At 41.6% G+C, this 12,147-nt stretch overlaps 2 protein-coding genes across 5 annotated transcripts in view; both read left to right on the forward strand.

Annotated features, from left to right (window-relative positions):
- The first annotated feature begins 3,805 nt into the window (after positions 1–3,805).
- Positions 3,806–12,147, forward strand: part of LOC121482849 (G-protein coupled receptor-associated sorting protein 2) — a 139,563-nt gene continuing 131,221 nt past the window's right edge. For 2 of the 4 annotated variants that reach the window (XM_041740820.1, XM_041740824.1), the window contains exons 1-3: positions 3,806–3,876; positions 4,097–4,155; positions 8,029–8,085. The gene's annotated coding sequence lies outside the window, so the exon portion shown is untranslated. The remainder of the gene's footprint in view (positions 3,877–4,096; positions 4,156–8,028; positions 8,086–12,147) is intronic. The other 2 variants (XM_041740823.1, XM_041740825.1) reach the window with 2 other exon arrangements.
- On the forward strand, positions 4,396–8,451 carry ARMCX5 (armadillo repeat containing X-linked 5). The gene is made up of 3 exons (XM_041740449.1): positions 4,396–4,435; positions 6,147–6,246; positions 6,438–8,451. Exons 1-3 carry the CDS (start codon positions 4,396–4,398, stop codon positions 8,122–8,124), a joined length of 1,827 nt encoding a protein of 608 aa, XP_041596383.1. The 3' UTR covers positions 8,125–8,451.

The raw sequence follows: 12,147 nt of genomic DNA on the forward strand, positions 1-12,147 counted from the left end.
AGCATGTTTTATGCTGCTGAAAAGATAACTGATTACAATGAAATAAGTATAATGAAATCTTTTCTTGAAAAATGTGTGTGTGTGTATATGTGTGTAAATATATATACACATATTGGCATTGATAAAAGTCTGGGAGGGTATATATCAAAATGTTAGGACTATTTATCAGTGTTAGGAAATGCAATATATATATTTTTAATTTTCCATATAATTCTACTGTGAACATATATAACTTATGTAATAAAAAATAAGTTAAAGGATATGGAAGAGACACATTCCTAGCAATTTCAATAGAAAAAATACAATAGAAAAGAAGCTGAACCATTTTTGGGATAAGGAACATTTCTTTTTTTTTTTAAGGATTCATTTATTTATTTTTGAGAGAGAGTCAAGAGAGGCAGAGGGAGAAAATATTCAAGCAGACTCCCTGCTGAGCACAGAGCCTGATACAGGGCTCAATCTCACTACCCATGAGATAATGATCTGAGCTGAAACTAAGAGTTGGACACTTAACTGACTGAGCCACACAGGTGCCCCTAAGGAACAGTTCTAAAGCAACCTATGGATTCATTTAAAAGTATGATCGTGAGAACTATCTCACTGTTCTCTGTTTCCTCCAATGGATGTACCCAAATCTGGAACCTCTCCAAAACAATAAAGGTGCCTAAGAAATAGAATGTATATCTCCCATAATCATTGTTTTCAATAGGTACCCCTTCTATTCTTTGAGTGTTTTATAAGTATCAACAGTGCTGTTTCACATCTGATTGCTGTATGGATTCAAATACATTCTCCTAAATGGAAAGCATTATCTTTGGTAGTAGTAGTAGTACTAGAATAGCATTTATTATGGACTTACTTAGTAAACTACATTGTGAATCGCACAGGAAAAGTGTGTAAAGAAGTATTAGAAGCTCGTCCTTCAAATCTGGAGGGTAAGCCACCTACCCTCACTAATGTTATTGCAGAATTAGAAATATTCCTAAACAAACAAAAAGGACTCTCTCACTGTCTTTTCCTGACACAGTGGCCCAGCTTAGAATCCAAGGGTGTAGGCCTGCAGAGTTTTAGCATTCCTAAGAACATGTGGTATAGGTTTTTTTGTTTTTTTTTTTTTGGTATAGGTTTTTAAATATCCTATGATTCTAAGGAATATATTAAATTAAATTTTATTTTTGAGTGGTTAATACAAACATGGGGTTCCAAATTCAAAAAGCACAAAAGTTCACACAGGTAAGTCTTCAAGTCTCCTTCCACTTTCTCTGCAAATAGGTTATCCTTCAAAAAAGGCAAGCACTGTTACCAGTTACTTGTTGATATTAACAGGGATATTCAATGTATACATATATGTAGTAAAGTATCATTAAGCAAATGATGGCACAATAAACATTGCTATGCACCCTGTTTTCTTCACTTAAAAATGTGTTTTGGACATCATTCCATATCAGTATACATAGATAGAGCTGCTCTTTCTTTTTAACAGCTGCATATTACAGGGAGATACACCACAATTTTACTATTTATAATTATTTAGAATCTTTCCAATCTTTTACTATTAAAAAATTCTGCAGTGAATATTTTTTTTACATATAGTATTTTGCAATGTACAAATATTACATTAGGATAGATTCTTTAAGTATAATTGCTGGTCAATAGTTACGTGCATTTGTGCACGTGTCCCTTGACTTGTCTTTTTAAGGAACAGTCTTGTCATTTGTTTTTCTACTGGATTGTTGGTCATTATCTTTTCTTTTTAAGTTCATAGGGGTTTGTGCTATATTAGGGAGCTTAGTAAGGCATAATTCTAAACATGAATAGAAGACCAAAAAAGAGGGAATCCCTGGGTGGCTCAGGGGTTTAGCGCCTGCCTTTGGCCCAGGGCATGATCCTGGAGTCCTGGGATGGAGTCCCACATCAGGCTCCCTGCATGCAGCCTGCTTCTCCCTCTGCCTGTGTCTCTGCCTTTCTCTCTCCTCTGTGTCTTTCATGAATAAATAAATAAAATCTTTAAAAAAAAAAAGAAGACCAAAAAAGAGTAACAAAGCACCAAATCCAAATTATATGTATCCACCAAATGTTATTACAGTATGAGATATTAAGATACCCCAAGTTTCTTTCTAAAATATATTTTAGTAAATTCTTGCTTCCTCCCTCCTCTATTGAAAAATCACATATAAAGCATCTCCTGTGTGGCAGACTCTAGGCTACGCTCTGGGGTTACAGACATCAAAGACAAAGACATACTTTTAGGCAGGCATTGATCTATAATCAACAGAAGATATCGTGGAATTCTCATGAGTCAATGGTCTTCACTTCCTTCAACTATTAACTTTGTCTTCCATGTATGACACTGAGAATACAGTGGTGAACAAGACTGAGAAAGTGGCCCTTCCTTCATGGAACTTACAGTCTAATTCAAATTCCCTCCTGACAGCGCTTGGAATGCAAATTCAAAGAATTTTATATATTCAGGGAGAAAGCATATGCATTCATTAGGCAGGTGAGAGAAAAGGAGGCAGGAGAGCAGCTAGGATCTGCCTTGAGAAGTACATGGGTAGTATCCCTTTCCTTAGATAGAAATGTGGAAGAGAAGCCAGACCATCCCTAACTAGCGCCTGACACCTGGCCTTGAGGTGACAGGAAGGATTGCTTGACCGGTTTGGATCCTTACAGAGACAGGCCCTTTTTCTTGAGCAACTGTAGGGACCTAGAAATGGCACAGTGTGCTACCATTTCAAGTGAGAAAAAAAGCAGCGTGGCATAAATAATGACTTGGCACAGATCAGTGGTTTGTTTCTTTGTGTTAGAGGGCAAGGTCTGCTTTCCTTTAGAACAGAAACAGTGGCGAGGCCTGCACGGGAACCCCTTCCCACCTTTTTCCCTTCCACGGCCCCATAAGCAATGAAAAAATTTGGGAAGGCCACCATAGAACCTCCAACATAGGTGGTTTACAGGTACAAGGTTATTTGATGAGTAAGCTTCTTTCATGAGTACAGAGTTGTTAACATCTTGTGCATGCTCAAGACCATGCATATTTAGGTGCAAGAAATATTGTGGACAGGTGGAGAGGCAGGGCGTGAGAATGGGATAGGTACACACAAGAGTATTTGGAATTAAGATGCTTCTCTCCGTTACTGCTTTCCCCATATCTTTATCCCATTTTGCCTTGACTATTTCAGTACAAGAAACACGGTAGGCAATAAGATGAGAAACTTAGAAGATAGCAATAAAAGCCCATGATGTTTGATATTGTTCAGCAAGTCAGACCAGAGTAGTCTTCCAGACGCCAAGCCCACAGTATCCCATTTTGTGCAGAGAATTAAGTGCTTGAGGTTTCAGCTTGAGGTGTCTTCTCTCATTGACGGCTTTTGGAATAGATTAGAATGTACCCTCTTCCTTCAGTCTTGAGCCTCTTTGTCGACCCTCTCATCCCCTCCCCCAACCCGCCTCTTTAGATGGACCAAGGACTTTGGAAAGTGTGTAAGACACTGAGGTATCCTTCCGCATGGTCGGGCCAGAGTGGAGTCAGCGACGCCACCGCCTGATAATCCACATGCGCTTCAGTTCAAGAAAAAAAAAAAGTGTTGGCTTGGTTGGGGGAAGATCCTGAAAGAAGGGAACTAATGCTGAGACCCTTTAGTGTTGGTCTGCTTCTCTCTGTATCGCGCCGCTTCTTCTACGTTCAGACGCCGCTCCAGCTCTTACCAGGATGAGAAAAGGATAGAGTTGCTCACCGACAGAGGGCGCAGTGGCGCTATACAAAGCTTAGTATCACTCCGCTTCTGTAAGGCCGGATCGCCTTACACAACTCTCCAGAGACTGCGGCTGCGGATATGGGTACGGGGACGTGGCAAAGCAAAGTCTGCGGAGGAGAAGGTAGCTGTTAATTAGTCACTAGACGTGGGTATCGGAGGAGCTTTGGGTAGGGGAGGAAGGGAATACCAAAAAGTGGCAGTTGTTTGCCAGTTACGGCCCTTAATATGACAAAGCAGGTTTCACGTCTGAAATCCCAGGTGCCGGGCCAATCCCCAAACACAGTCGCCGCCATTGTCTCGAGTCCTCGTGTCCAGCTGACTGTCCGTCCCTCTTTCTGTAGGGCACAGCACCCCTTGAGGCAAGGAAATAAGAGAACTGCCTCTGATCCAAGCAGAGCAGGTCAGTGAGAAGGCGGGCATCTCTTGGGAGTGTGGATATGGGTATCAGAGAGAAATCTGGGAAAAGTGATCTATCTGGTCGTGGGGCGCGGGCGGTGAAAGGGAGAGGGGGTCGGTTAATTTGAGTGGCACGCAACTATAAATTTAAAATGATCTTGCTAGCTTGATTTCCAGACACTAACTCCACCTCCGACCGTATTTGGGAAGGTAAAGGAGTATAGTAGCGGCTTCTAGCGGAGAAATGGCGGTTTGTATAGTAGAAGGAGGGGCTGTTGCTGTAGGTGAGCGTGGTTGTCAGGGGAACCCTGGGAGGGAGAGTGTAAAAAGAAGTTTCAAGTGTTTGATAATCAAGGCCCTGGATTAGAAAATGGTCTCATGTCCTGGTTACTAGTCTGACCATTAATAACCAAGTCTCTCTCACTGCCTTTTTGTTTGGTCTTTGGGTGTGTAGCATGCGTTTACATATTTAGGTCTGTTCCGAAGTTTTCGGTACAGATGTTTTTGTAAAGATCTGTAGAGGGCCTTGGACCTCAGAGGGAGGGGATAAGAAAAGGACGCTTGGCCTAATTTCTGTGGAGTGGGCAGTGTTTGGAGTTGGTAGATGGCTAAGACTAGAACAGGCAGGAATCTAGGTGAAACTCCAGATCTCCTTTCTACATGCTTTGTAAACAGTCCTCCCTTACTCCTGCTGTGTTGCAGAAAATGATAGGCTTTAGGGAGAGGAAGGAAACAAACGCTTAGATGAAATTTGGAGATCATACTTTTCATTTATGTGCAGCCAATTTCCATGGCTTGTCTGAGCATTCCATCTCTACTACCACCACCACTATCTTGTTAGGGATGTTGGAGTTGTCTGTGTAGGGGAATTGTCAGACTTTAGGAGTGGAGCAGAGGAACATGAAGGGAGAGGGAGGAAGAAAGGGACACAGAAACTTTTGTCAAACAGGTACTTGTCTCCAGAAAGGATAGGTGTCCCAGGTGCCGCCGATCTCTCCTAAGGAATTAGTCTCCATTGTCTCATGTGTCTTCATTTACTTATTTATCACCACATTTGTGACTCTCTGGCTATGGACCCATCTCCAGGTCTGTGGAACTCTGTTGTGAAGGTTTACAAATGGTAACCCAGCTTGAACCTAGGAAATAATGAAAAGAAACATGCCCTGTATCTGTTAACGATTGGTGTGAGGGTAGACAGGAGAAGATTGAGACTAGGGAATTCTATTCTCTTTTGTTTTGCCAGTTTACTAACCCCTCTTTGGTTCCCTGCTGATTTAGATAGGAGTCTTTGAAAGCTTTGGGAGTATAGAAGGGTAACACTTGTTTTTCCGATTTCCCACTTGCTTTTCCTATTTTTATGCTTCACCTAAGCCAATTTTAAACTAGAGAAATGAAAGGACAGTTACTGAATAGTAAAATGGTGGGCAACAGGGAGAAGGAGGATCAGTCCTGAATTAGGGTGATGGTGGTATGGGACCAGAAGGAGGGAAACTTTACACAAACTACAAATATAGGGACTAGACCAAGGACCAAGATCTTTCTACCATGAGGTCAGTGTCCATATCCTCCGATTTGTTTATTTGTCCATTGATCTGCCTGTAGGTCTGCCATAGGGCTTGTCAACATCGGAAGCAAGGAAAGGAGGAGAAATTACTCCAGATCAGTGAAGTTTGGTATGAATATGGAGACTTCCTCAGTAGACGTGTAGGATGAAGTAGTAGTCCAGCAGGGATAAAAAGCCAGTCTAGGGATTCCTTAGTCTCTCTCATTCCCATTAAGCTTTCCCACTCCATACTCCTGTTTTGTGTCTAGAAAGAAAATTAGTAGCACCTGAAGTTTTGTAGAGAGTGTGAAATGAGGAGAGAGAGAGTTTGATAATTATCTACCTCTCCCACTTAGCCCTGAATGTTCATACTCTCCTGTCTCTCTGTGCTAATCAGCGTAAGAAATACATTGGAAGAGACTCAAAGCCCCATTTCCTTCCTCCACTCCTAGGTCCAACTTCAGTGGCAGATCTGGTGGCCTTGGAGTGGCTGAAGACCACCACCCTCCACAGGGCTGCGCTCAGTCACAAAGCCATTCTTCCCTTCCCTGAGTGAGCTTCCACTGCACGTTGTTTATATCATTGGCAGAGCTTGTAGGTGGAAAGGGGGCTGAGTGACGAATGGACTTTGTATGAAAACACCAACCTGGGACAGACCTTCAGTCAAGGCTGAGACGGGGCTGGGGTATATAACTTGGCCTTGCCTTTAACTTGGATCATGACTGGCTCTGAGGCTGAGGCAGGGACAGAGCAGGTGCTGGGACTGCCTTAAAAGCTGGAATCAGTAGCCCTGCCAACCCTAGAGCCAAGGCTAGGATCCAGGCCAAGGCAGTGAGTGAGGCAGAACTGGAAACAGGAACAGTGACCCAGGCCAAGGCTGGGGATGGAGCAGTGGCCAGGACACAGACAGTGACCTGCACTGAGGCCGTGGCTGTGACAAGGGATGTGGGCAAGATGGAAACTATGACTAAGAATAGAGTCATGATTGAGACTAAGGCAAAGTCCGTGACAGAACCTGGTATAGTGACCCAAACCAAGTCAAGGGTGATGCCTATGGCCAGGGTCAGTGCAGTGACCAAGTGTGAAGTCAAGGCTGCTGCTGGAAGTAAAACTGCTATCAGGTCCTTTGCCAAGGCTGATGATAAGGCCAGTATTGAGTCCAGGCCCGAGAGAAAGAGAGAGGACGACATCAAATTCAGGGCTGAGGCTGGGGACAGAGCTGGTATTATAATCGAGTCCAGTGATGAGGATGAAGAAAATGTCTGCTCCTGGTTCTGGACCGGAGAAGAGCCTAGTGTAGGATCCTGGTTCTGGCCTGAAGAGGAGACTCCTTCTCAAGTTTATAAGCCTCCACCTAAGATCCAGGAAAAGCCCAAGCCCATACCCAAACCTGAACTCACCATAAAGCAAAAAGCAGCAGCGTGGTCAAGGGCCAGGTATAGTGTCCTAGTCCCAATAGAGGGGGGGGAGCGATCCTTGCCTCCAGAAGGGAATTGGACTCTGGTTGAGACCTTGATTGAAACTCCTCTGGGAATTCGGCCTCTGACCAAGATCCCACCCTATAAAGGGCCCTACTTCCAAACCTTAGCTGAGATAAAAAACCAAGTCAGGTATAGGGAAAAGTATGGGCCCAATCCAAGAGCTTGCCGCTGTAAATCACGTGACTTTAGTTTGGAGCCTAAAGAGTTTGATAAACTCGTTGCCCTACTTAAGTTAACTAAGGATCCTTTTATTCATGAAATAGCTACTATGATAATGGGCATCAGTCCTGCTTATCCATTTACCCAAGATATAATTCATGATGTAGGTATTACTGTTATGATTGAAAACTTGGTCAGTAATCCCAATGTTACAGAACACCCTAGAGCTTTAAATATGGTAGATGATAACTCTGAGTCTTCTGAAGAACGAAAACCTGCAGAGTTATACATACATCAAGTTTGTAAGGACATAATTTCTTATCCATTGAACTCCCCTGTGCAACTGGCTGGACTAAAATTATTAGTGCACCTGAGTGTGAAATTTGAGGATCACCATATAATTGCAAATTACATTCCAGATTTCCTTACTTTGTTAAACAATGGAAGTGTCAAAACTAAGTTTTATGTTTTAAAAGTCTTCTTGCGCTTGTCTAAAAATCAAGCCAATACAAGAGAACTGATTAGTGCCAAAGTACTATCATCATTGGTCGCACCCTTTAACAAGAATGAGTCAAAGGCCAATATTCTTAGTATCATTGAAATATTTGAGAATATAAATTTCCAATTCAAAAAGAAGGCGAAGCTGTTTACCAAGGAAGAGTTCACTAAATCTGAGCTTATTTCCATATTCCAGGAAGCAAAAGAGTTTGGTCAGAAACTCCAAGACTTAGCAGAGCACAGTGATCCTGAGGTGAGAGATAAAGTTATACGATTAATACTCAAACTCTGAATAGCTATATGTTCTCACAAAACCGTGAACAATTTTTTTGGTGTTGTAATATGAAGCCATGCATATTATAATTGTAAGTTAAATATTTATGTTATTTCTATTGATTGAAGGAAGTGATTTTATGGATACCAAATGATCTTGAGAGCTTTGAGTGTTTGTTGATTTTTATTGTGCTATATAAATTGAGATATTTTTAGTATTTCTGCAACATTACCTGATAATGAATCTATTCATCCTGAGTAGCTATATTTCTGTGCTTTATATTGACATAAGTGTATTCATTTGAGACTTTATTTACATGTTAATAAAGTTATACACTAAAACTGATGAAAAACATTGTCGTAGTTCTTCAGTTGAAGTCTAGTTAGAGGGATCCCTGGGTGGCGCAGCGGTTTAGCGCCTGCCTTTGGCCCAGGGCACGATCCTGGAGACCCGGGATCGAATCCCACGTCGGGCTCCCGGTGCATGGAGCCTGCTTCTCCTTCTGCCTATGTCTCTGCCTCCCTCTCTCTCTGTGTGACTATCATAAATAAATAAAAATTTAAAAAAAAAACATTATGAAGTCTAGTTAGAAGGATAAAGCACAATTACCACAAAGATGATAAAGAGTACTGTCTGTGTGTGTGGGAGGGAGGGTACAAACAAAATAAGTTCACATAGATCCTGTAGTTTCAACGTGTTCAAGGAATGGAATCACTCAATACCATGAGAGAGGACTATGCTACTAGATGATATTCTGGGCTCATCTGGGGAAGGGGGTGAGGACACAGTCCTAGGAGAAAGGGAACATATATACTTTCATTCCAGTCTGAGTCCCAGAACCTCTGTTCACCCTTTAACATAGGATATCTCATCAGGATACCTTGAAGCTTTTTAAGTCCCAGGAGGATTCCTGGTTCTCACCCCCATTCAGCAAAGACATGGGAGTATGATTCTGAAAGGACCCAGCCCCACCATGCCCTCAAACTCCAGGTACCCCCATCAAGGTACCAGGTTTACTGCTTCATCCCCTGTAGTCCTGGGCCTTAAAGAAAGGTCTTCCTGGAGACCAACTACAAAAACTGCTTCATGGATAGTCTCATTTGTCCTGCCTTGGTGACTGTTTACTCTCATCCTTGCTTTTGTTTGCTTGCCAGTATTTTGGGCTTGGTACTTTGCACCTATCCTGGTGGCAGCACCTTGTTTGTGCTGACCCCTTTTGGTCAGATTTCATCAAGCTGAGCTCAGTGAGATGGCTATAGGATTCCAAAGTCCTTTAGGGATGTGTGGTTAGGAAGAAATTAATTCCCCTAGTTCCATTATCCTATCTACTGGTGCAGGTTACAGAGCTGAAGCCTTGTCTGTACTGCTTCAGCTCCTCCTGTCTATACTTAATGAAAACTAGGTTCTGGCTGGGGGTTACTGACATAGATTTCAGAGTATAGATTGGGATCTGGGATCATCTCTGCCTCCTTTGCTGTTATTGTTCTCTTTCCTTTACTACCAAGAATTGAGAAATATAGATATTAGGATCAGTGTACAAATACTAGTCTTTCTTTTAAACTTCCTCTTGTTCCTAGTTTATGTTTTTGATGGAAGACCTAAACTGAAAAACTTGAACAAGGTTTCATATACTCCTAGTTTTAGAAGCCATGCCTAGTTTAATTTCCATTAAGGTCAGTTCTGAACTCATCTTTTATACACTTAGGAATTGAAATGAAGGATAAATGGCCACACATGTACATTAAGTGTGAAAAAAGTAGGGTTTTTGCAATGTGTAATTGCAGCTTAGATTTTTGAAGTTCTTTGTAATTTTTTTTAAGTAGGCTCCATTAAGCATTGAGTCCAACACAGGGCTTGAACTCACAACCCTGAAATCAAGACCAGAGCTGAGATCTAGAGTCAGATGCTCAACCTATTGAGCCACCCAGGCGCTTGTTTATAATTTGTTTTTTAATCCCCTGGAATTCCAACTATGTGTACTATTTTCAGAGTTGGGGTTGTCACAATACAGTTGGACCAGGCCCTTTGGAAATATTCTGTATCTCAAATGCCCTATGGAGCACACAATCAGTTGATATCTATGGAATTTTCCATCAGCTAAAGAGTGGGGTAACAAGCTATTTGTTTCAAAGCAAGAAGCTGATAGTTTCTCCTTGGGTGGGAATTAGGGGAGACATTCATTTCCTAAATTGTTCCTGGGGTGTGCTTGAAGTCAAAACCCTATTGCTCATCCCTTGTTTCACTCCTTTCCTGGAAAAATAATTCAGGCAACTCCATGTAGTATCAGGGCTGATCTGATACTACTTCTAAAATGTTGCTGCCTGGTAGTAAAAATCAGGATGGATTTCTCATCTTCCTGTTACGAAGTAATCTTCCTACAGCACACCTGGACTGTTAGCACACACTGACACTGTCTACCATACCCTCAATTTTAAAAGAGGACTTTTCTATGGGAATTCATCTATACAGTATCACCAAATTCCCCAGTAAGACATTCAGAGCTCTGTATCCTTCAGCACCTTTCTATTTTTCCCATTATATCCCACTATGTGGCCTACATTCAAACCACAATGGGCCAATGTTTCCATACTTTTAATGCACTTTCCTGCTTTTGTTTGTTGCTTAGGCCAACTGCAATGCTTTTACAAACCTTTTTTTTTTCTTTTTTTGCTTTTGGGCATACTACTCATTCCTTTTAAGGTCAGCTCAAATGCAAAGTTGTTTTGAAGTCTTCCCTGACGTGCTTATCCTCCTTGTGTCCATGTTGGAATTAATAGCCCCTTTTGCATTTCCAAAGTTTTTTATTTACTCCTCTATTTTAGCATTTGTGTCTTTATATTGTGCCTTGGAATCTTCTTAGTAAGTTGGAGCTTATATTTAGAGTCAGCATAGAGGGGGAAGCTTGGGCTTTGAGAATGCCTGAATTTCAAAGCCTGAACTTTTTATTATGTGTAGTAATAATAATTATTAATACTTATACATTCATTAAGTGTTTACTGTGTGCCAGATACCATCCCCTGTGCTTTACTTGTACTAACTCATTTAAATCCTAAAACATCCCTATGGAGTAGGTTCCCCTATCCACATTTTACATGGAGAAAGCTGATATACTGATTGGTTAACTAACTTGCCCAAGCTCATTGAGTTGGTTAGCAGCAGAGCTGAGATTCAAACCTTTGCAGTCTGAGTCTGGAGCCAGCATATGTACCCACTTTGTAACTCCATAACCCCACATAGCTCTTAGTAATGTACATGGCCCGTCTCAAACTTAAGTTTGAGTGATGTAAGACTGCACAGGTCCCTTATCTCTTCTGCTTTGTTCCTGTAGGACACCTCCTGGCTTTATCTTTATTCCCTACCCAACTAAGCATTTATGGTCCATCATTTTCAACATGTTTTTAAGTACTTTTTAGCATGGTAAAATACATATAACATGAAAGTTGCCATTTTAATGACTTTTATGTGCACAATTCAATAATGTTAATTGCATTCACAATGTTGTGCAGCCATCAGTACTATCTATTTCCAAACTTTTTCATCACCCAAAAGAGAAACTATATAAACCATTAAGCAGTAACTCTCAATTCCCCCCTCCCTTCAGCCCCTGGTAATTCCTAATCTACTTTCTGTATCCGTGAAAATGCCTATTCTGAATATTTCTTTTATATATAAATATATTTTTATTGAACTTCAGTTTGCCAACATATAGTATAATACCCAGTGCTCATGCCATCAAGTGCCCATCACCCAGTCACCCCATACCCCCACCCGCCTCCCCTTCCACTACCCATTGTTCATTTCCCTGAATATTTATTATAGGTAGAATCATATGATTTTGTTCTTTTGTGTCTGGTTTATTTCACTTAGCATGTTTTTAGTGTTTATCCATGTTCAGGCACCTGGGTGGCTCAGTCAGTTAATCATCTGTCTTAGCTCAGGTCATGATCCTAGGGCCCTGGGATTGAGCCCCGAGTGGCGGGGGTGTTGGCTCCATCCCTCAGCACAGAGTCTGCTTCTTCCTCTCCCTCTGCCCCTCCTTTC

This window comes from Vulpes lagopus, chromosome X, assembly GCF_018345385.1.
Source record: "Vulpes lagopus strain Blue_001 chromosome X, ASM1834538v1, whole genome shotgun sequence".
Classification (NCBI taxonomy): Eukaryota; Metazoa; Chordata; class Mammalia; order Carnivora; family Canidae; genus Vulpes; species Vulpes lagopus.